Source organism: Phaethon aethereus, assembly GCF_964289735.1.
Source record: "Phaethon aethereus genome assembly, chromosome: 19".
In the NCBI taxonomy this organism is placed as follows: domain Eukaryota; kingdom Metazoa; phylum Chordata; class Aves; order Phaethontiformes; family Phaethontidae; genus Phaethon; species Phaethon aethereus.
The window spans coordinates 12,429,180-12,454,487 of record NC_138595.1 but is presented as its reverse complement, the minus strand read 5'-3'; the positions used below and the strand labels follow the sequence as shown (position 1 = coordinate 12,454,487).

General features: G+C 44.9%; 1 protein-coding gene across 1 annotated transcript in view; it reads left to right on the top strand.

Annotated features, from left to right (window-relative positions):
- The window catches only part of BAZ1B (bromodomain adjacent to zinc finger domain 1B), a gene marked incomplete at its 5' end in the record, with an annotated part of 58,586 nt that overhangs the window by 16,679 nt on the left and 16,599 nt on the right, over positions 1-25,308 (top strand). The window contains 6 exon segments of the mRNA XM_082008440.1: positions 248-1,943; positions 13,122-13,260; positions 13,752-13,882; positions 16,965-17,076; positions 24,492-24,590; positions 25,016-25,193. Of these exon segments, the coding sequence (XP_081864566.1) occupies positions 248-1,943; positions 13,122-13,260; positions 13,752-13,882; positions 16,965-17,076; positions 24,492-24,590; positions 25,016-25,193 (2,355 nt within the window).

The window sequence follows — 25,308 nt, the reverse complement described above, 5'->3', positions numbered from 1 at the left end:
TGAGCTTTAAAGGTCCTCTGCAACCCAAAATATTCTATGAGCTAATGACCTCAACGTAGTGACTACAGTGTGGCATATTGAAAGCTATTGCAGAAGCCTGTTACCCTTTAACTTATTGAGTACTCCTTGTTCATTGGAAAAATACATTGAAAATAAACATAGGCAAAAATAATTGACAGAAAAGGATCTAGATAACCTTTATTTATATTTAAATATTAATATTAAATCATTCTTTCTTTAATTTTAGTATATGACTCTCAACCCCTCAACCAAAAGGAAGAGCTCTCGATCACCTGACAGAAAGCCTTCTAAGAAATCCAAAGCTGATGGATCATCCCTGGGCCAACCACTGAGCCCCACTCTGTGGTGCCACGTGCATTTGGAGAAATCCATTATTTGCTCGCCACTGAAGGTGAAAAACTCTAAGAATTCAAAATGTCCTAAAGAGGAGCTGGAAGAGGTGATGAAAATCGTGTCACCTGCTAAACTTGGTTCTAACTTTCACATTCCAAAGAGGAGCCGACTGGGGAAGGGCAGCAACAAAGCCTTGGACAAAAAGCAAAGAGGCAAAAGGGTTCTGAATGGACAGAAGTCATCAGGGAAATCAAAGTCTCCTAGGAAAGGCTTGAAGACCCCTAAGATGAAAATGAAGCAAATGACACTGCTGGACATGGCTAAAGGTACCACTAAGGTGTCCAGGACTCCCAGGAATTCTGGAGGCACCCCTAGGTCTTCCAGCAAACCTCAGAAACATCTGCCTCCTGCAGCACTCCATCTCATTGCCTATTACAAAGAAAACAAGGACCGGGAAGACAAAAAAAGTGCTCTTTCCTGCATCATCTCCAAAACTGCCAGGTTACTCTCAAATGAGGATCGTGCCCGACTCCCTGAGGATTTGCGAGGGTTAGTACAGAAACGCTACGAGCTTCTAGAGCACAGGAAGAAATGGGCCACCATGACAGAGGAGCAGCGAAAGGAGTACATGAAGAAGAAAAGGGAGAAGCTCAAAGAGAAACTGAAGGAGAGAGCAAAGGAGCGGAAGGAGAAGGAGATGAAAGAAAAACTGGAAAAACAGAAAAGATATGAGGACCAAGATCTTAAAGGGAAGACCTTGCCTACTTTTAAACTGGTTGATACTCCAGAAGGACTTCCGAATACTCTCTTTGGGGATGTCGCAATGGTGGTGGAGTTCCTGAGCTGTTACTCAGGGTTATTGATGCCAGATGCTCAATATCCCATTACGGCAGTTTCCCTGATGGAAGCACTTTGCGCAGAAAAGGGAGGCTTCCTATATTTGAACCGAGTCCTGGTCATTCTCTTGCAGACCCTGCTGCAGGATGAAATTGCTGAAGATTATGCTGAGCTGGGAATGAAGCTTTCTGAAATACCACTTACTTTGCATTCTGCTTCCGAGTTGGTTCGCCTGTGCCTACGCAAGTCAGATGTGCAAGAGGAAAGTGAGGTCTCGGATAATGTAGATGAAAGCAAGGATTCTGCAGCTTTTGATGATAACGAAGTACAAGATGAGTTTTTGGAGAAACTGGAGATATCGGAGTTCTTTGAGTTGACTCCTGAAGAGAAATTGCGGATACTTGGAGCACTGTGTCACCGGATTCTAATGACGTACTCGGTGCAGGACCATGTGGAGGCCAAGCAGCAGACGTCAGCTGAGCTGTGGAAGGAGCGCCTAGCTATCCTGAAGGAAGAAAATGACAAGAAGAGAGCAGAAAAACAGAAGCGAAAAGAAATGGTGGCCAAGAACAAGGAGAACGGGAAGGATGAGAATATGATGGGAAGAAATGAAAAGAAAAAAAATGAGATGATGAAAATAGAGCACCGGGTAGAAATAGAAGCTGATGATATGATCAGTGCTGTGAAAAGCAGACGCCTTCTTGCCATCCAAGCCAAGAAAGAGAGGGAACAACAAGAAATACAAATGAGAGGTAAGAAAAATACCAGAAGAGTAGAGTGTTTGTATGTTGTGGCATAGAGGGGGAATAAGTTAATGGCAAAATTGACAGCCTATTTTCAAAAGCATTATCTGGTTTTAAGGGATTTCCTCACTGGAGAAGTATAATTCACCTGCTGTGGTTCCTATGGTAGCTCAAAATCTGGAATGCTAAGAAAAAGCAATAACTGCTTCTAGCTTTTTATCTGTGGACATCTTTTATACAGTACCTTTCTAATTCTGTCAGGCTCAGGAAGGTTGGAGAACAGCAAATCTGTTTTGGGGACAGAAAACAAAAAAATATTCGTCTATGTCCAAACATCATCTGACTCTTACGTACAGAGGAGATACTTCCTCCTTAAAAGCTAGTTCTTAGAGCTGCTGCTGGCCTTGCTGTCATGTACATTGTCAGGTTGATGCTAGCAGCCCTTCTCCTTGACAGGACTTAGGCAATAAATTCCAGTTTACACTTTCTCACTTTAAAGAATTAGTTATGGAGTTGTATAAATATAAACTGTCCACTCAAACCTCTATAAATCATGAGTTTACCAAACTTTGGCTCTGTGTAAGTAGTGTTTTTACTAATATGAAGAGCAAAATACTTTGGTATTACACTTCAGTGATTTGTTGTTGTTGTTGTAAATGTGGGTACTGGGCAGATGGAAGTGGGTAGCTGTCCTGGTTTCAGCCAGGATAGAGCTGGTTTTCCTCACAGAAGCTAGTGTGAGACTGTGTTTTGGATTTGGGATGAGGAACTGTTGATAATGTGCTGATGTTTTGGGTTGTTGCTGAGCCGTCAAGGACAGTCCAGCTTCTTGTGCTGGCCTGCCAGCGAGCAGGCTGGGGGTGCACGGGGAGCTGGGAGGGGACACAGCCGGGACAGCTGACCCAGACTGGCCAAAGAGATATTCCCTACCATACGACGTCATGCCCAGTACATAAACTGGAGTTGGCCGGGGGGCGGGAATCGCTGCTCGGGGACGGGCTGTCGATCACGGGGTGGTGAGCAATTTCTGTATTGGGCATCACTTGTTCTTATACATTCCTTTGTTGGTATTATCATTGTTGTTCCCTTCTTTCTTTCTGTCCTATTAAACCGTGTTTATCTCAACCCACGAGGTTTTTCCTAATTCTCTCCCCCGTCCCGCTGTGGGAGGGAGAGTGAGCGAGCGGCTGCGTGGTGCTTAGTTGCCGGCTGGGGCTAAACCACGACAGTCCTTTTTGGCGCCCAACGTGGGGCCCGAGGCTTGAGATAATAACGGTTGCAGGTCACAATATCAGTTTGATTTGCATCATGCTCTCGTCTTTGCTGTACATGTTAAGGATCGGTGTTGGTTTCTGCGGGCTGCTGTACTCTGCAATGATTAGTAATGTCTCGCCTGTGAATTTTGTTTTTAGAGCACTGACCTTGAGCTTAATGTGGTATCATCTGAGCTCTGTACTAAAGCCATTACTGTATTTTGGCTACAGTCTTGTGGAGACGATTAGCAATTATACTTCTGCCTCTGAAAGGTTTTTTATGGAGGAAATGCAGAATGGTACCTTTGATACCCTCTATCATAACATTTCCTCCTTCATCACAATAATTTTTCAGTATTTTGAACACCCTTGGCTGGTTAAAATACCTCTATTGCTACTTCTGGGGAACATGGTTTCAGTTTTGTCTAAGGTTGGCAAGCAATTTAAGAATATCACCCGGAGATCTGCCCCAAGGCTGGATAGTTATGAATGGCAGGGCGTGTGGAACAGCATGGGCAAATGCCTGGGGCGGTGGGCACCTCCGGTGTTTTGGAGCTTCACTCCCGAACAAGTGCAGAATCCTGATAAACTAGCAGAATATCTGGAAGAAGTATGCTGTCAGCCTGGTAGCTCCAAGGAGACACAAATCATTGCCATGTGCTGGGGCCTGGCCCATGCCTACCGAACCCTATTTAACACTATGCAAAGGGGAGAGAGGCTCTCTGGGTCTGATGGCAATGTGGCAGGCACTGTGACTACTCCAACGTCTGTAGCAGGCACTGTCACTACTCCAACCCCCACGGCGGGCACTGTCACTACTCCAACCCCCACGGCGGGCACTGTAGCTACTCAGACTGTTGCAGCTGAACCAGAGGACCAGCCCATCCCGGTATCAGTTGCCCCTGTACAAAAGAAGAAATCTTGGAAGCGGAAGTCAGCTCGTTTAGTAAGGAAGGAGGAAGATCCTGCTAAGAAGGAGCCAGAGGAAGAGAGTGAGGAGGCAGAGTGCTCTGAAGCAGGGCCATCACAAGCACGGAAGAGGGAAGAGAGCGAGTCATCGCTTGAAGAGGAGGAAGAGGAAGAACTTATAAAAGAGACGGTAACTACCCGATCTCTATCCCTGAGTGAATTGCGAGATATGCGAAAGGATTTCAGCCGTCGTCCAGGTGAGCACATTGTCACCTGGCTGCTCCGATGCTGGGATAATGGGGCCAGTAGCCTGGAATTAGAGGGTAGGGAAGCCAAGCAGCTGGGATCCCTTTCTAGGGAAGGGGGCATTGACAAAGCAATTGGAAAAGGTGCACAAGTCCTCAGCCTCTGGAGACGACTCCTGTCGGGTGTGAAGGAAAGGTATCCCTTCAAGGAAGATGTTCTATGTCACCCAGGCAAGTGGACCACCATGGAGAAAGGTATCCAGTACCTGAGGGAGCTAGCGGTGCTGGAAGTGATTTATGGTGACTTGGACAATGGACAATCATCCAAAGATCCAGATGAAGTCAATTGCACACAACCTATGTGGCGGAAGTTTGTACGGAGTGCACCATCATCATATGCCAACTCATTAGCAGTAATGGCCTGGAAGGACGGAGAGAGACCAACGGTGGATGAATTGGCTGGCCAACTCCGGCAATACGAAGAAAGTCTCTCTTCCTCCCTACGGGCCTGCGTCTCTGCTATAGAGAAACTGTCCCGAGAGTTCCGGCAATTCAAAGAGGATATGCCCTACCCTCCACCCATACGGACCAGTGTCTCAGCCATTAGGAGTAAGCGCTCTTCTGTTCAAGAGAGAAGATATAGAGGATACACACCACGAGCCACCCTGTGGTTTCAATTGCGTGACTACGGAGAGGACATGAGGAGGTGGGATGGAAAACCTACCTCGACCCTAGAGGCACGAGTACGCGAGCTGCAAGGAAAAACAATTACAAAAGGGGGTTCAGGTTCCTCGAGGAAAATTGTCGCTCCACTTTCCAGTGGGCAGCTTCCCAGAAAGAATAGAAGAGCTGATCTCACCTCTGATCCTCTTGAAGGGACTTCTGATTCCTATTTACAAGAAGTGGGTAACGAGTACTATGAGCAGGATTAGAGGGGCCCTGCCTCCAGCCAGGCGGAGGAGAGGGACAACCGAGTTTATTGGACTGTGTGGATTAGATGGCCTGGCACGTCAGACCCACAGGAATATAAGGCTTTAGTGGACACCGGTGCACAATGTACCCTGATGCCATCAAGCCATATTGGGGCAGAACCCATCTGTATTTCTGGAGTGACAGGGGGATCCCAACAGCTGACTGTACTGGAGGCTGAAGTGAGCCTAACTGGGAATGAGTGGCAGAAGCACCCCATTGTGACTGGCCCGGAGGCTCCGTGCATCCTGGGCATAGACTACCTCAGCAGAGGGTATTTCAAGGACCCAAAAGGGTACCGGTGGGCTTTTGGTATAGCTGCCTTGGAGACGGAAGAAATTAAACAGCTGTCCACCTTGCCTGGTCTCTCAGAGGACCCTTCTGTGGTGGGGTTGCTCAGGGTCAAAGAACAACTGGTGCCGATCGCTACCACAACAGTGCACCGGCGGCAATATCGCACCAACAGAGACTCCCTGATCCCCATCCATGAGCTGATTCGTCGGCTGGAGAGCCAAGGAGTGATCAGCAAGACTCACTCACCCTTCAACAGCCCCATATGGCCAGTGCGAAAGTCTAATGGAGAGTGGAGACTGACAGTAGACTATCGTGGCCTGAATGAAGTCACGCTGCCACTGAGCGCTGCTGTGCCGGACATGCTAGAACTTCAATATGAACTGGAGTCAAAGGCAGCCAAGTGGTACGCCACCATTGATATTGCTAACGCGTTTTTCTCGATCCCTTTGGCGGCAGAGTGCAGGCCACAGTTTGCTTTCACTTGGAGAGGTGTCCAATACACCTGGAATCGACTTCCCCAGGGGTGGAAACACAGCCCTACCATTTGCCATGGGCTGATACAAACTGCACTGGAACAGGGTGAAGCTCCAGAGCATCTGCAATACATTGATGACATCATCGTATGGGGCAACACAGCAGAAGAAGTTTTCGAGAAAGGGAAGAAAATAATTCAAATCCTTCTGAAAGCTGGTTTTGCTATAAAGCAAAGTAAAGTCAAGGGACCTGCACAAGAGATCCAGTTTTTAGGAATAAAATGGCAAGATGGACGTCGACAGATCCCAATGGATGTGATCAACAAAATAACAGCTATGTCTCCACCAACTAGCAAAAAAGAAACACAAGCATTTCTGGGTGTTGTGGGTTTCTGGAGAATGCATATTCCAAATTACAGTCTGATTGTAAGCCCTCTTTATCAAGTGACCCGGAAGAAGAACGATTTTAAATGGGGCCCTGAGCAACGACAAGCCTTCGAACAAATCAAACAGGAGATAGTTCATGCCGTAGCCCTTGGGCCAGTCCGGGCAGGACAAGATGTTAAAAATGTGCTCTACACGGCAGCCGGGGAGAATGGCCCTACCTGGAGTCTCTGGCAGAAGGCACCAGGAGAGACTCGAGGTCGACCTCTAGGGTTTTGGAGTCGAGGATATAGGGGATCTGAGTCCCGCTATACTCCAACTGAAAAGGAGATATTGGCGGCATATGAAGGAGTTCGAGCTGCCTCAGAAGTGGTTGGTACTGAAGCACAGCTCCTCCTGGCACCCCGACTGCCGGTGCTGGGCTGGATGTTCAAAGGGAGGGTCCCCTCTACGCATCATGCGACTGATGCTACGTGGAGTAAGTGGGTCGCGCTTATTACACAGCGGGCTCGAATAGGAAATCTTAATCGCCCGGGAATCTTGGAAGTGATCATGGACTGGCCAGAAGGCAAAGATTTTGGAATATCACCGGAAGAGGAGGTGGCACGTGCTGAAGAGGCTCCACCATATAATGAACTGCCAGAGAACGAAAGGCAATATGCCCTGTTTACTGATGGGTCCTGTCGTATTGTAGGCAAACATCGAAGGTGGAAAGCTGCTGTATGGAGCCCTATACGACGAGTTGCAGAAGTGGCTGAAGGACAAGGTGAATCAAGTCAGTTTGCGGAGGTGAAAGCCATCCAGCTGGCTTTAGATATTGCTGAACGAGAAAAATGGCCAGTACTCTATCTTTATACTGACTCATGGATGGTAGCAAATGCTCTATGGGGGTGGCTGCAGCAATGGAAGCAGAGCAACTGGCAACGCAGAGGCAAGCCCATCTGGGCTGCTGAATTGTGGCAAGATATTGCTGCCCGACTAGAGAATCTTGTCATAAAAGTACGTCACGTAGATGCTCACGTACCCAAGAGTCGGGCCACCGAAGAACATCAAAACAACCATCAGGTGGATCAGGCTGCTAAGATTGAAGTGGCTCAGGTGGATCTGGACTGGCAACATAAGGGTGAATTATTTATAGCTCGGTGGGCCCATGACACCTCAGGCCATCAGGGAAGAGATGCAACATATAGATGGGCTCGGGATCGAGGGGTGGACCTGACCATGGATGCTATTGCACAGGTTATCCATGAATGTGAAACGTGTGCTGCGATCAAACAAGCCAAGCGGTTAAAGACTCTCTGGTATGAAGGACGATGGTTGAAATATAAATATGGGGAGGCCTGGCAGATTGACTATATCACACTTCCACAAACTCGCCAAGGCAAGCGCTATGTGCTTACCATGGTGGAAGCAACCACTGGATGGCTGGAAACATACCCTGTGCCCCATGCCACCGCCCGAAACACTATCCTGGGCCTTGAAAAGCAAGTCTTATGGCGACATGGCACCCCTGAAAGAATTGAGTCAGACAATGGGACTCATTTCCGAAACAACCTCATAGACACCTGGGCCAAAGAGCACGGCATTGAGTGGGTATATCACATCCCCTATCATGCACCAGCTTCCGGAAAAATTGAACGATACAACGGACTGTTAAAGACTACACTGAGAGCAATGGGTGATGGGACATTCAAAAATTGGGATAAACATTTAGCCAAAGCCACCTGGTTAGTCAACACTAGGGGATCTACTAATAGAGCCGGCCCTGCCCAATCAAAACTTCTACGTACTGTAGAAGGGGATAAAGTCCCTGTGGTGCATGTGAGAAACATGCTGGGGAAGACAGTCTGGGTTACTCCTGCATTAGGAAAAGGCAAACCCATTCGTGGGATTGCCTTTGCCCAGGGACCTGGGTGCACTTGGTGGGTAATGCGGAAGGATGGGGAAGTCCGATGTGTACCTCAAGGAGACTTGATTTTGGGTGAAAACAGTCAATGATTTGAATTGTATTATGTTAATTGTTCAGAATGACATTACTACTATGGCTGCTATCTACCATATCAATGGTATTATAGTAAGAATCACCCAGACTGATGAAGAATGAGCTTCACTGAAACCAAGCAACGTGCAGCAGTGATGAAACCAGAACTGGCTTCAGCAGCTTGCGCCCAACAAATCCCTCGAGATCGACATCTTCGACCTGCAGATCATGGACATGGACCATGCCAGATGACAATCCAACACCACATACCATCTCCCCTGCCCTGAGAGACTGCTATGATGGATGAAGCCCAGAGTCATGGACTGACTGAACTCCATAGACATTTTAAGTGATGGCCCATGGACTAAGAGAGTGATATCTGTGTGTATATATTAAAGGACAGGAAGAGTAATAATGAATAATTGGAATGTATTGAAAAGTATAGGACCTGGGCATGACGTAAATGGTATGGAATAAGGGGTGGATACTGTCCTGGTTTCAGCCAGGATAGAGCTGGTTTTCCTCACAGAAGCTAGTGTGAGACTGTGTTTTGGATTTGGGATGAGGAACTGTTGATAATGTGCTGATGTTTTGGGTTGTTGCTGAGCCGTCAAGGACAGTCCAGCTTCTTGTGCTGGCCTGCCAGCGAGCAGGCTGGGGGTGCACGGGGAGCTGGGAGGGGACACAGCCGGGACAGCTGACCCAGACTGGCCAAAGAGATATTCCCTACCATACGACGTCATGCCCAGTACATAAACTGGAGTTGGCCGGGGGGCGGGAATCGCTGCTCGGGGACGGGCTGTCGATCACGGGGTGGTGAGCAATTTCTGTATTGGGCATCACTTGTTCTTATACATTCCTTTGTTGGTATTATCATTGTTGTTCCCTTCTTTCTTTCTGTCCTATTAAACCGTGTTTATCTCAACCCACGAGGTTTTTCCTAATTCTCTCCCCCGTCCCGCTGTGGGAGGGAGAGTGAGCAAGCGGCTGCGTGGTGCTTAGTTGCCGGCTGGGGCTAAACCACGACAGTAGCATAGCTCATCTAGGTTATTTCCCTTCTGAAACAGTTGAGGGACAAGCATCTGGCATGGAGCCTGTCTTACCTACCTTAGCTGGAATCTGGAACTATCTGTTCTAGAAGATTAAGAGTATGTAAATAACATGGAATACCTTGAGGCTCCTAAGGAAGGAGACTGGATACAACCATGCCCCTCATTGAAAGCAAATAGACCTTTCAGATCTTCTGTTAAGAACTCAGTCTTGGAAGTATCAATAAACTGCTAAAGATCTGGAGTGCTGTCCTACTTCTCCAGAAAAACAAAATACCAAATATCTAATGTGCTGTAGCTGAATGGTCTCTTAGCCCCCATTCTTGTAGTATTCCAGCTGTTTGACAGCAAGTTCAAGTTTATGATAAGATTTTACTGCAAAATGAAGTACAATTTGGACACTACTCCTTGGGATACTTGTTGTTGTTCTCACTTGGCAGTTTGTACTAGTTATATATGAAGAAAAGCAATATTGCATTGGTGGAGATAAGAATCATTTGACTTGCATGCTGGGGAAGTTTAATTCATTCTTTTGGACTCCACAAGGAAAACTAGGTCTCTCCGGCAGGGAAGGAAGGATTAAGCCTATCCTTAAGGTTGAATTCCTATTGCTTCCTTTCCACTAACAAGCCCCAACATTTCAGACACCCAGGGCTTCTTTTACCTGTTAAGCAGTTGCTACCAGGCATAAAGGTACCCTCAAATTACCAAAGATCTGGGTTAATGTTGATGGCACAGCAGTTAGGGCTGCGGGGTTAGCAGCTCAGAGCTGATCTGTTCAGGACTTCAGACTTGGGAGCTGGTGTGGTTTCAGTATGTGAAAAATAGTTCTGGATAACCACAACGAAAACTGCATCAGTGTGCTCCTACCTTCTCACAGGCTTTCTGTGGGCTTTTTCAGCATACTGGCTTTCACACCAGTTGCATTTGCTTTTAATAATGTCAGTATCTCCGAGGGAAGTAAAAGAGTAGTTGCTGACAAAACACCTATTGTGCAGTGGTTCATACATATATTCATATATGTATAAGAACCACTGCACAATAGGTGTTTTGTCAGCAACTACTCTTTTACATATATATAGATATATATCTCACAGTCAGAGGTTTCTTTTTCACCACTCTGGTAACATCTGTAACACTGGAAGCCCTAACCTCTTTCAAGTTACACCTGTCGAGATTGCAGCCAGTCTCAGCTAGTCTCAGCTCAAAAAAGAACCCTGTGTAAGAAAGCATAAATTTATCTTTTTTTCTTTCTTGACTTCAAAATAAGTCAATACAGAACTTCCTGTTGGGATAACATGATTAAAATCTGCATTTTCTTGATAGTAAAAGTCAAGTCACTTCCATTTCCATGTTACTGCAGCATTTGCTAGTTGTTCCTTGCCTTATCACTCCATGAAGCAATAGCTCCTGTACCGTGTGTTGGAGGAGAATGGAGGGCTGGAAGCTTATACAGCTAACAAAGCCTGCTAGAGAGAAAAGTACCAACTGAGACTAGCTTGCCATCACAAATGAAAATGAGACATGGGGAGGAACCCTTTAGTTTGGTGTCTTTGCTCTCATTTTATTGGAACAGTTTTGGCATATGAGTAAATTTAAATTTCTTCTTTCCTTGCTGCTTCCTTATGCTGGCATTTGATGGTATGTGCTGCAACTGGTCTTTACAGTTGGATAGAAAGAATACCTCTCATGAGTGCCCTCGATATCCCATGTTGTAAGCATTGAAGAGTTTGTTGGTGGTATGGCTTATTTTGGTTGGAGTCTTGGCTCTTGAGGGGAGGGTAGTGAGAAGGAGGGAGGTATACCCTGTGCTAGCATCAGGTGACAGCAGCAAGTCTTGAGAAGCTGTGAAGAGAAATCCTGGGGGAATCATCACCTCTGTCTCCTTCTAGTGGAAGATGAGAACGGTACTTCCTGTAGTATGGGTCTCCTGATGCAGTTTGCTGGGCTCAGATTTAGGTGACAAGAGGCATTTGGTACTGTGAGAGTGGTTGTTACTACTTGTTCTAAAATTTTAGTACTTTGACATAGGGAGAAGTCATAAGTTTTAGGGAGGAGCTGGGATTTACAGACATATGGGTTGTGCAGCTGCTTGTGTTTGGCAGGTATGGATTAACAGGACAATTCTCCCATACTGCAATTACTGTAAGTTGATATGTTGTTGGTATATTATTATATAAAAGCTGATATATCGAGTTGGTAACAAATACAAGGGTATGTTTTTCAGCATGTCTCCTCTAATCAGTCAGGATTGATTACATTGGCAGGACTTCAGAGACTTACCAGGTATTTACTAATCAACTGTTATCTGACTTATCTTGATATAGAAAATGGGTGCAAGAGAAGGTGTAGGTAGTAGCCCTGGGAAAAGTCCTAGCAAGAAGTTAGCTTTCTCCCTGGGACAGCAGCCTGCATATGACCTCTATATGCTCACTTTTACCTGCCCCACTCCCCCTCACCCCTTTCATACAGTTGCATTCCATCTGCTTCAAACTTTCCTTTGTGATGCAAAGATAAGTCTTCATTTCTTCATGCTTTTAATTTTTTTCCCTCAAGTTTTCTCAGGACACAGAAGAGTGTTGCCCATCGCCTTTTGTGCGAGTCCTGAAGGGGTGATATTTTTGTTAGGCTTGAGATGAGGCTCTGAAGAGCCAGTGTGCCTCAGTTTGACATTTTGTTCCTTTTTGTTCAGGGAGTTCCTGGTGAAAATATGCTTATTCTTCAGAGGCGGGCAAAAGTGTAGAGACACTCTTGAACCATCATGAGAAGCGTAAATCCTGTTTTGTCTCTTGGCAGAAGCTGCCTTGCTTCTTGCTCCTTACCTAGAGATGTGAAATGACATGTTTTATTCTGTAAGACTCTTGCCAAGGAGTCTGTGATGCCAGGATTTAGGCCACTTCATATTTTTCTTTCCCCTCTTTCTTGTCAACAGCCATGGATATTGAGAGCTAAAATTCCAATACTTCTGTCATGAGTGGGAAACCTGAGGTTTCTGTCTTAATGCTCTTCCACATCATAACACCTCGTGCTTTCCCATATATGCTAGGAAATGTGACTTGGTTGCTGTTGTGAGGCAATCGTCCTGGAAGAGACCTCTGGTGCCAGATCTGGTTTTTTAGGTAGATAAAGTTGTGGGGAGAGTGTTTCCCGTAGCTGTAATTATGGCAACGCAGATGTCCGTTAGCCATGCTGACCTCTGTGGTGTCACAGCTGGACTACTCCCAACACTTGAGCTGGCCAGAGCAGAAGTCCTTGTCGTATTTGTGCTGCTTTAAAGATCTTTGACCCTGTTGTTACATGAGATTGCATAGCAATGGATGCCACTTTGTTGATCTAGAATGAGAAATAATAATTACTGATTTCTGCAGACTTTCCTCAGCCCAGTTCATCCTTATGCCTTGACTTCTTAATAATCCTTGATTTTTTTTTTTTCTAGAATGGTGAGTGGAAAGTAAGATGAAGAGTGGATGGCTGTGCTAAAAGAATATTAACCAAAGTCACCAATAATTTCAATAATTTCTTTTTTTTTTTTTTTTTTTTTTACCCCCATGGTGTGGTGAAATAAAAGAGAATATTGATGTCTGGATATGATAAAAGAAAGCTAATACTTCTCTGTGCTAATTCCAACAGTGAGGATGGAGAAAGAAGCAGAGGAAGAAAGAATCCGGAAGCATAAAGCTGCAGCTGAGAAAACTTTTCAGGATGGAATTGCTAAAGCAAAACTGGTGATGCGCAGGACCCCAGTTGGCACCGATCGTAATCATAACAGGTAGGAAAGGAAATGATCCTGAGCTGCCAGCTCTCCCCTCTGGGAGGAGCTTTGTCAGAGAGCATCCCCCAAAAGTGATTGATACGGAGGGTGTTGAGAGGACTCCCTGTGTATTGAGCCATGCAGGAGAGCAGAAGTTTTTTTGTGTATATAGAGTGTAGTGGCCCTCACTGGTTTACATGGCCAGCTTTGAAGCCTTCCTGTGGAGGTCAGGATCCACTAGCCAGTGGAGCTTCAAGTACTCGCATTAGTGCTCAAGAACCTAATTACCATCATCTTTTTTTTTCATGTTTGTTGTACAGGAAAGCTCTTAGGATGGATTTTAATAAAAGCATTTCATGTTTCTCAACTGTGCTGATATAAAGATATACACGTGTTCAGTTTTTGAGTCAAGCACACAGATGCTTCTCGCCTCTATGCAAATAAAGGTGGATGTATGTAACTAGGCAGGAGAGGAAAGAGGTAGCTGTTAACATGTATGTTTCCTACAGGTATTGGCTGTTTTCAGATGAGGTTCCTGGCTTGTTCATTGAGAAAGGCTGGGTACATGACAGTATAGACTACAGGTTCATCCTTCCCCATCAGAAAAAAGAAGATTTTAAAAAGGACTACAGCCCAGGAGGTATGATCAGCCTGCATCTCTGTGGATATTTCCTTTCTTGCTGTGAATGAGAACTGTCTAGTCTGAGTGTTTTCATGGGGATACTCTGATTTATGCCTTCTTTAAACTCTAGAAGCCTGCACACAGGAGAATCTGATGTTTATGATGATCTCCCTCCTGCTGCTGCAGGTCTTGAGACTGCCTGCAATGTACCACATAAGAACCATGGGATACAATCACCTCTTAAAAGTAGTGAGGTTGATGTCAATTGTGGACTAATCCCTCTGGTTTACTCTGAACCTGCTGAATTGCAGTGTGCCAGGCTTCTTGGACAAGTAATCAGCTGTGTGCTGCAGAGTGAGGGTATCTATCACAATGCTAGTGTTCCACTGCTGGCAAGAGTCCCAGATTAACCTGTGAAATAGTATCAAGCAGGACAGTCTTCTAGGTACCTATAGCTTTGCTGACTGAGGCCATTTTGGCAAACAGCCCTCTTGCACATGTCCTCTCAGCTTGCTGTTCACCTTGGACTGAACGTTCAGGTGAGGTGCAACGACTATCTGAAGTTCTGGTGCTTCCTCTGTAATTTTGCCAGGCTGACTTGGAGCCAGGGTGGTGGAGCCTTGCAGGCAGAACTTGGATATGCACAAAAATCAGTCTGTAGAGAGGGAAATGTAACACTTCTGTTTGGAATCATGGAATCATTAAATGGTTTGTGTTGGAAGGGACTTCTTAAAGATCATCCAGTCCAACACCCTGCAATGAGCAGGGACGTTTTCAACTAGACCAGGTTGCTCAGAGCCCCATCCAACCTGACCATGACTGTTTCCAGGGATGGGGCATCCACCGCCTCTCTGGGCAACCTGGGCCAGGGTTTCACCACCCTCATTGTGAAAAATTTCTTCCTTATATTCAGCCTAAATCTGCCCTCTTTTAGTTTAAAACCATTACCCTTTGTCCTGTTGAAACAGGCCCTGCTAAAAAGTCTGTCCCCATCTTTCTCATAGGCCACCTTTAAGTCCTGGAAGGCTGCGATAAGGTCTGCCCAGAGCTTTCTCTTCTCCAGGCTGAACAACCCCAAGTCTGTCCTGAGCAACCCTCAGCCTGTCCTCATAGGAGAGGTGTTCCAGCCCTCTGATCCTTTTTGTGGCCTCCTCTGGACCCTTTCCAACAAGTCCATGTCTCTCCTCTGCTGAGCACTCCAGAGCAGGACACAGCACTGCAGGGGGGTCTCCCCAGAGCAGAGCAGCGGGGCAGAATCCCCTCCCTCAACCTGCTGGCCACACTGCTTTGGGTGCAGCCCAGGACACCGTTGACCACCTGGGCTGCAAGCACACATTGCTGGCTCATGTTCAACTTTTCATCTACCAGGACCCCCAAGTCCTTCTTGGCAGGGCTGCTCCCCATCCCTTCATGCCCCAGCCTGTACCAATACTGGGGGTTGCCCTGACGCAGGTGCAGGACCCTGCACTTGGCCTTGTTGAACCTCATGAGGTTCACATGGGCCCATTCCTTGAGCTTGTTCAGGTGCCTCTGGATGGCATCCCGTCCCTCAGGCATGTCAACCGCACCACTCAGCTTGGTGTCATCTGCAAACTTGCTGAGGGTACACTTGATCCCACTGCATATGTCACCGATGAAGATATTAAAGAGTACTGGTCCCAGTACGGACCCCGAGGAACACTGCTCGTCACTGATCTCCATCTGGACATTGAGCCATTGACCACTCCCCTCTGGATGCGACCATCCAACCAATTCCTCATCCACCCAACAGTCCACCCATCAAATCCATATCTCCAATTTAGAGAGAAGGATGTTGTGGGGAACTGTGTCGAAGTCTTTGCAGAAGTCCAGATAGACAACGTCTGTAGCTCTTCCCTTGTCCACTGACGTAGTCACTCCATCATTGAAAGCCACTGGGTTGGTGAGGCAGGACTTGCTCTTGGTGAAGCCGTACTGCCTGTCTCAAATCACCTCCCTGCCCTCCATATGCCTTAGCATAGTTCCTAGGAAGATCTGTTCCTTAATCTTCCCAGGCACAGAGGTGAGGCTGACAGGTTGGTAGTTCCCAGGGTCATCCTTGCTACCTTTTTAAAAAATGGGTGCAATGTTTCCCTTTTTCCAGCCTCCAGGGACTTCCCCTGACTGCCATGACTTTTCAAAGATCATGGAGCGTGCCTCGGCAACTACATCAGCAAATAGTTCTTGGTACAGAAGAGCATGCTGTAAGCTGACTCCAGCTGCAGTTTCAGTCCTGACCATTTCTTGCTTTTGAAGCATCATAGGCTGATATTGAGACCATCTCCAACAGTACTGCATGCAAGAGGCCATACTGAGTTAAATCAGAGAGCTCTCACCTGGTGGTATTTTGTCTTGGACAATGGCCAGAGTAGACATATGTGGAAGAATGGAACAGGTCAAACCTACAGGGACATATTTCATCCAGCATGTAACTTTCTAGCCATCTGTGTCTTGGTGACTTCTTAAGCTGGAGGTGGTATCATTCAGTGGCCCTTGATGGTTATATTTCCTTATGTGAACTTTTTTCAAATATTGACCAGCTGTGTTCCTCTATACCAGCTTGCTGCCAGCTGTATTAATTTCTCAACTGCTGTCTGTGTATTTACCCAGCTAGTGTGCAAGATTTCAGCACGTTCCTTTTGAAACTTAACAAGCAAAGTCTTAAATAGGCAAAGGTTTAAATTCATGTGAAACTGGTCTAGGATGCTTAGAAATACAAGCACATCCTATTTATAACTTAGTTCTAGAAGTACTTTGTCAGTATATAGCTAAAAAGTGAAACTAGTTTTATGTATTTGAAATAGTAGGAATGCTTTTCTTAATTTTATGTATGTGCTTTATGATGCACTAATTTCTTTTAAAATCTTTTTAAAATCCTTTTTTTTTTTTAATTCTATAATTGAATATAATGTGAACTTTAGCAAACTAATGCTGGATTAGTTTTCCCTAACAATTGTTTTACTGGCCTATATGCTGCATATAAACGCTTGACTGGAGACAGGTTAGTTTTTGCACAATAAAAATGCTTACTAAGAAGGAAGATGAATGAGAATACACTTGAGCTTGTGCTTTTCTTTTACAGACAAGCGGAAGAGCGCAGCCAGTGATGGCAGAGCGAGCAAGCTTCACCGGTCTGTGCATGCTGCAGACCTTCCAGCGGAGACGACTGCACCCAAGCAGGGACAGAACTTATGGTAACACATGCTTTTATACTGCAAAGTACTCTAAGCATAGAGGTCAAGGAAACTAGATAGATTTCTCTTGATAGACTCTACTATATATCTATTACTCCTTCAGTACTTAGCAGTTGGATTAGTTTAGCAGCTCTCCAGGCCTCTGTTACTGATATTATTACTAGTAGTGAATGGCTAATAGGGCAGCCAGTCCAAGAGCTGGTGGAACCACTATAATCAACCTAATCAGTCAGACTTAAAGCCACTATAAATGAAGCTGGTAAAATGCTACTTTTCTGTATTTAAATATTTTAGATTCAGAAGAATTGTTAATTTAAAAGAATTGCTGTGCATTTTTTTCAGTATTGGTAAGCGTTACTTTAAAAAAAGAAAAGGGGGGGGGAGCAGTGACCTAACTAAGTGTGGGGTCCTTGAGCACATGAAATTGAAGTCTTCATTAACATCTTTGGAGACAGGCTTATATCCTGGGTGTTCTTGTACTATGTGAGGTGTGCAGAGCCATCTGTCAGCTCGTCAGTGTCTTTCTTCCTAGGTTTCGCAGCAGACTTTGGTGGTGTCCATTTGTTCTTCTATAGCACCATATCAAGGAATTGTTTTTTGTTGCTACTGGTAATTATAGCTTAGCAAAATTATTCTTCCATGTTGACAGCCCGTTATCCCTTGAATGCTTCCCAGTGCCAAGCAGTAGCCACCAACGTGTCTTCTAAGTGAATCAAATCTAAACACTCTACCTTTGAGCATGTTTGCTTGTGACTTGCTCCAGTAATTTGCCCTGCCAATGTCTTTTATCTTTGAAGAAAATCTCCTGTGTCGACTGTTGCTCTGTGTGGTAAGGAGTGATCAGCAGTGTCCCCATGCCAGAAAATACTGGCTACAGCTTTACCTACTAAACTGCATTTAAAGGACTCTGTTTTTGTGGGTTTTTTTGGTTTTTTTGTTTTTTAGAAAACCCTGAGAACTAACTGTCAACAAGTACTTGCTCCTGCAGCTCCCCTGTTAGCAGTGGCTTTTCCCCAGAGTTTTCCACTGCTGACACACAAAGTGGGGTTACTTGGTCTTTGATAAATATGAGCAGCTGTGAAATAACTCCAAAGCATAGTTCCACTGCTGCAAGTCAGAACTACTTTACTAAAGATGTTCCTACACCCCCACCAGGAACTGTCAAAGAGACTGAAATTTCTGGATTTCTTGATTCATCTAAAACACCAGCATTGAGTGCTGACTCTTTGTATTGCTCTACCCCTTCTCTTTCATTGCTAGCAGGTCATAGGAGACAGCAGTGTTTCCCCTGCATACCTTCGCTCTCTCCAATATTGCCATGACAAGGCTCCACCCTTTTCTCAGTCTAGTCCTTTGCACATCTTGTTACATGGTCAAAATTCAAGCAATTGGGCTTTCCTAGGGAATGGGTGCTAAATGGGAGGTCATAGAGAACAGTACAATCCACAGGGAAGTGCCCTCTGCTCTTTTAACTACCTCTTCTAGTAGTTGATCTTCATTGAGCAGAGATGGCAAGATGTGTTCCAGTAGAAGGACAAATTATATCAGGAAAACAGTACCTTTAAATTAATAGTACATATTGCTGTAAACTGAAGACAACGTAGAGCCAAATTGGATGAGTTAAGTAACACAGAATCCCTGCAACTTGTAATTCCAGGCCAAACTTGAAAAAGCATAGTATTTGATATTACAGTGTTAAATTGCTCAGTCAGGTTGGCATGCTGAGAGAGATCAGAGTGGTTGCAAAGGTAGGAGTGCTTTATAGAGTAACTAGAAATACAGCCCAGGAGAAGTAGCTCTTTGAACCAAGTCCTGTACATTCTCAGGACTGAATTATATTCTGTTACTAAGAGCTGCTTTGTCTGAAGTGACCATAGTATGCAGTATTCTCCTTTTTTAAAAGAGAACAACAGAAAGAATTAAGAAGCTTGTTTAAAAAAAAGAAAAAGCTTAAGGTGGCAGACAAAAGCCTAAAATGCTTTCAAAGAGGATTGTCTTAAAGTTTCCATACTAGATGGTCAAAAGCAAGTGCTGCCTCTTACCTTTGAAAAAAATGTTTGAGGAAACTTGGAAACAAAACAGCAGTAACAATAGCAAAACATTCTCAGTATGGTTCACATTAGGATAAGGGAGCTATTAAAAGTAAGAAGGCCTACTTAAAACCCATGGTTGAGCCTAAATGAAGGAAATAAAAAGGATGATGCACTGAAGTACAGACAATTTTTTTTTTCCTTGGGGAACAATCTAGCTTTACAAGATCTGTTGTAACAGGGCCTGCCTTAGGATAAGAGGGAAGCTCTTCTCATGAGTGAATAATTGGCTAAGAAATAAGAAACAAATTACAGAAATACTTGAATTTATATGTTCAGCAGGGAGTTGGAGAGTAATGTTAGAGGAGAACGGGGAAGTCTCCTAAAGAAAGCAGATTTTTCTTTTGATAGAGAAGAAAGGGATCAGGAAATTAAAGTAGCAAATGGCAATTTTGAAATAGAGAGGGAAGTACTACTTCAGATCATACAGCTGGTGTAAGCAACTCACTGCTACCAGCTGCTGTGGATCTTCAAATTTGTACCTGTTCAAAGCATGGTTGGACAAATTGCTGAAAGAGTAGTTCACTGAGGAGTATTAAGCACAAAGGTTCTGGTCCTGGCACACAAGGAAGTCCTCAAGCCAGCAGATGCTAAAATCTGTAGGGGCAGGTCAGAGAAATGTCACTGCATGCCTGTTCTGCCCTTTTGCCACTCAGAAATAAGATACTGAGCTGGGTGGGATTTTTTTTTTTTTTTTTTTTTTGGCCTGGCTGTTATGCCACCGTGTCTTTGATTTCTGTTCTTTTTTGGTACCTGCTAGAAAGACTTGCTAACTATCACAGCACGTGCTGATTTTTTTGCTGAGAGTATTGTGCCTGTGTGCATTGTTCTGCCAAGCAGGTTGGCAGTGTCAGGATATCAAGGTAAAGCAATGCAAATGGAAGATCTAAGACAGATGTAGGCCTTCAAGCCCCCTTCAAGCAGGGGGCACGATGGCAGCTTTTCAAAGAAAACATAACCACTTCTAACTTAGCATTCCTTCTGTGCTGTCTGCATGAATTTCTCCTAACTGACAGGGCCACCTGAAGCCATTTCTGCAGATAAGCAGTAAGCTTCCTCAGCTGAAAGGCTTTTCTTTAAAGCTCTAGAACTGCAAAGAGTCTGTTTGCTAAGTACTGATCTGACAGCTGTCACCATGTATGGGTAAGCTTCCACAAAAAGACAAATGACAACCCGAGAACTGTTATTTCAGGAGATAGCCAGTAACTAGAACTTCCCTCTGAGGAAACCCATGCCTCTGTTACAGTACTTTCTTCTGTGGCCATTGCCATTGATCTCTCCAATCTCAAGGACTCCTGTGAGCATAGATGATTATGGAAGAGTCTCCTCCTTGGCTGCTTTGCACATTGTTCTTGCACACCCTGAGAAGCCCTGAGACCATACTGAAGTCCTTGGGTATCTACAGCTGTTTGGATATGAGGACTGGTTCAGTATAACTCCTGATGTTAGCATGTGGTACATAGGAAGTTTCATTTCTTTTTCTGCTTTAACTCCTGCCATCTGTCTGTTCTTCCTAGTATTACATCTAACATGGGATTGAGAGTAGCCTCACAGTGCACATAGAGCATCTTTAGCTTTACTCTGTTATACTTAGATCGATAAGACTTTGAAATGAACACCAAATTAACTCCATGAATGGTTGTATTTCACAGTCCTGCCCCTTTTCCCCTTGAGGATGGGAGCTCGTAGGGCATTGATAAAGGGAGAAATAGATTCCAAGAGCTACAGAAACAGTATCTCATGGAGGTGGTTTCTGCTTTCAGTACTTGTCCTCAAAAAGAAGAGGGCCCAGTGTTCTGTCCTAAAAGTGCAGAGGCTGAATCGTTGTTCTCACTCAGAATTATATGTGCTTGGTAAACGTCTGTCTTCTCCAGACAGATGGACCAGTCCCATTTCTAACATTGTGCACCTCTTTCACTGATGTTGATGCTTATTAAAAAATCTCCCTATTTAAAACTTCTGGGCACATGGTCCTTGAAAAAGTCTTTTGTCCATACCATAGTGCTTCGTGAGCTGTGTACATACTGGTCTTCCCTACAAGAACCACGGGTTAATCACAACCTTAGCAGTATATTAGTGTGCAGGAGACTTCTCGTTCATCCTGGTCAGAAAGCAGTTGAATTTTGGAAATAGTGGCATCTCTGCAGAGTAACTCCCGTTGTTCTTCATCTATTAGGAATACAGCATGATATGGCGGGTCCCCTCAGCAGACAATTTGAGTTAACCATGAGTGGGTGCTGACAGACTCCATTCTCACGCCTATATTCTACAGATGGAGTTCCCCTGTTTCCGCCAACCCTCCAGAGCAGGTACTGATCCTGGGCTCCTCTAGATGTTGTCCTCTTGATTTCTTCATTCCCTAGTCTGCAGTCCAGGTTTTATACCTTTCTCTCTGTCCCTAACAGCCTGTAGCCTGAGAACAGGTAGGAATATTCAGCCTGAGTGAATACTGAGAGCTCCTTTTGACTTGATGCTTGTGCTGTTTGTCTCTTCTGTTTTGATTGCTGACCAGTCTGCTGGTTTGTGCTGCCAGAAATGTAGGAAAAGAGTCTAGGCTGTTATCTAGGGATGTGGGAAGCCCTTACCCCAGTCAGGATTTCCCCCTTTCAGATCAGTTTGAAGACCACCATCTGGTCTTGACTTTCCCACAGGCACCTTTCCCACCGCTCTGGATTGTGTTATTAAGCTCTGTGTCAGGCCACATGAATGGCACCAATTGCTTTCCCCCGCCTCTTACCAAGACTCACAAGCTCATGGTCCTATTGCGTCCCCCATTTAAAATGCCAGCCCTGTCTTGCCATACCCATGCTCCCAGCCTCGTGCTGGTTGAGCCCTAGTTGGAGGTGCAGGTGGTTCCCTCAGGTAGAGGGAGTGTGGAGCTAGGCTGAGAACCATGAGCTGTGGCTGCACAGAGCAGCAAGGTGTCACCAATCAAACTAACACGAGTTCCTCTGATATTTTTATATTTTGCACATTTGAGTTCAAGCCAATGTAGAACAGTTCCCTCCCCCAGAAATCCCAGTTCTTACTCTCAGGGTGAATTGGAAACGCTCCAGTACCTGTTGCAGATGTTCTCCCTTCCTTGTCCCATTTCCTTTTCAGCAGGAACAAAGTTGTGCTTAACCCGAGCTTTCTTAAAAGGATCATACCTGCTTTCTCCAGCAGCCTGTGTTGTCCTTCCCCAAACCATGTAACACTGGAGAATCCAAGCGCCATATGCTGTTTCCAGTGCCTTTTCATTTTTACAGTGAGACAAAACTGTGCAAGGAATTCCCCCCGTAGATGTGCAGCCATGGGGGAAAGCTGAGAAAGCCCAGGCATGGTCTCCTCAGATATTTTTCCAACTGGATTCCATGGTGTATCACCAGCAGTGACTGATGTTGTTTTGTCATGACCTAGGCAACCTTTTCAGCATGCCTGAGAAATAGCCCTCTGCTGGGTATCTACAGGGCAACTGCAGATATTTGGTTTATGAAGTTTATGATAGCGATAGTTTGGTATTTTGAAGCTTGGTTTATGCCATTCCCGTATTGTGACAGATCCTTCATCCTGAAACATGGCTTAGGACCAATCTCAAGATTTGTTCCAAGGGTTTGGAAGCAATTTGATACCAAATATTCTAGAGAAATTTCTCTTTATTTAGCAGAAGTCCAGCAGACTTAGGAATGTTAGTCCTTACAGTGGTCTGTCTGTAATTGAGTCGCGTTCTTCCAGGGAATGTAGGAATGACAGCCACCATAACTGGCATCTGTAGGAAAAAGACATGTTACATGTTAGAGGTTTGTGTGAATGTCTGTTGGATCCCATGACCAGCCCTTAATCGCTACTGCTTTTGAAGTGCCTTTGCTAGACTCTAGTAGGCAAAAGATATTTGGAGCTGCTCTGTGCTGCTTCTTGCAGGGAAGGTATGCAGTTGATAGTGGTGGCCAAAAGATTTGATCTCAGTGTGCAAAGTGAGGATGCTCCACAGGGTTGGAGTATACTGGAGCAGGTGGCTGGCAAGAAACTATTATTCTTCAATTTTTAAGCTATCAATCCTGTGTTTCATTAGAGTCATTAATTTATTGACTGGATGCAGATTGTTAGGCCATTCCCCTAATATGAACATACTAGAACTCTGAAATATTTTCAGCTATGATATTTAGTAAGTATTTCTGCCAGAAAAATAAGCATTGCGGATACTGTTATTCCAAGCCAGAACAGCATCTTTCTCTAGTTGTTGCTTGGCTCATCTGAGCTTGCACCCAAGAAGAAAAATTAGATCTGGAGTCTTCTCTGTGGCTGGTAAGGATCACATAGTGATCCTTTGCAATTGTTTCCGTATAAGGTTGATTTTGCAATTCCCTCACTTCCCTCTTCTAAGGAGCAATCCTCTTCTAGAAGATCTGTAATTAGTCTTATTTTCTATACATGAGCTCTGAAGCTCACACTGAATCCCCGCCCTCATCAGGTAGGGAGGCTCCATGGCATCCTAGAACAGAGTTGGAAAGAAAAAAAGAGGAAAAGAGCAGAATTTCAGGCTGTCTTAAAGCCAGTTTAATTCTACAACCCAGCATTAAAACTTGATTGTACTCTGCTACTGCAGAGAGAATGCCTTATATAGAGAACTCTGCAAAAGTTTTCGCCTTTTAGAGTCAGCCAACTGCTGATTACCATTGCTGTCCTGAAGGACTTTCTGAGCAGAAGAAAGGTTTAAAGCTAATGAATATGGTTTTCACATACTGCATTTGAGCTTTCAAGTTAATGTGAGCTTCTTAGAAAGGAGGACTTCCGCACTTGCAGCAGCCATAGCCTTCACAGTCACAAGTCTACATCATCAGCAATTGTGGTATAAGCTGGGACATACCCTTTGTTAATCTGGGGACTTCTTGGGTTAATGAAAGAAGTCGAAGGCTCTGCAGAAAGTATGATTAAATTGCCATGTTATGCAGTGCATAGCATGTTAATCTTTTCTAGTGCATCTAAAATGACATTTGGATTACTTAAACTGACTGTAACTTAGGGAATCTAATCCCTGGGGTAGATGACTAAATTCAAATCCCAATGTTTTAATAAACTTAATGGGGAAAAATCTATAAATCAGTTCTGTGTTTATTTTGCTTTTATTTTTCTTACCCTGGAATTGGCTGCAACTGGGGACCTTGAAACAAGGCCAATCTGAGTCAGAATGCTTATGCCAGCATTACTGGAAGTGTTTCACCTTGCTCCGTGGGGTTGGAATATAGGTTACTTGTCATCCCTGCCTACTTGTGAACTATTTAGAAGAAGGAATTGTCTTGCCACAAAGATACGTTAGTTGATGTTGGTGCATGTTATATCTTTCAGGTTCCTCTGTGACAGTCAGAAGGATTTGGATGAGCTGCTGGATTGTCTGCACCCCCAAGGAGTAAGAGAGAGCCAGTTAAAGGAGCGTTTGGAGAAAAGGTGAGCCTGCTCTTTTTTCTGTCTGCCCGCTCAAAGTCAAAGTGTATCCACGTCACAGCAAGCCTTTTCATTCCTGGGGCAGCGTTCTGCACTTTGCTTTGATTGTGCCTGTGCTGAAGAGGGGAGGATACTGGGGATGAGAAACTGCTGTTTTTCTTGGGCAGTAACTGCAGGTTCTTGATAAGTAATGCCCTAAACTGTGAAGAGGTTCTGTTAGTCTGAAATTGCTCCTTGCAACTGGAAACAAAGGCAGTGCTGTTTCACTCGCAGAGACAGAGCTACCATGTGCTTTCAAGCATCTTTCAAAAAATGTTCTGCACTGGTGGAGCATGTAGATCACGCTAGATATCGTTGCTGCCCCAGTGCCTGCAGAGCTCACAAGGCACTGGCCTGCATGTATTCAAAGGTTGGTTTTGATTTTCCAGGTATCAGGACATCACGCATTCTATCCATTTGGCGCGGAAACAGAACCTGGGCCTCAAATCCTGTGATGGCAACCAGGAACTGCTGAACTATCTCCGAAGTGATCTAATTGAGGTTGCAACTCGGCTGCAAAAAGGAGGGCTGGGATATGTTGATGTGACACCAGAATATGAAGCAAGAGTGAGTGAACAGGCAAAGTAGTACTGAGCAAGACAAATGTGAGCTGATACTTTCTGTGGAAGGTCTTGAGTCTTTGGTCTCCTCAGACAAGAGGATCAGGAAAATCAGTTTTCTC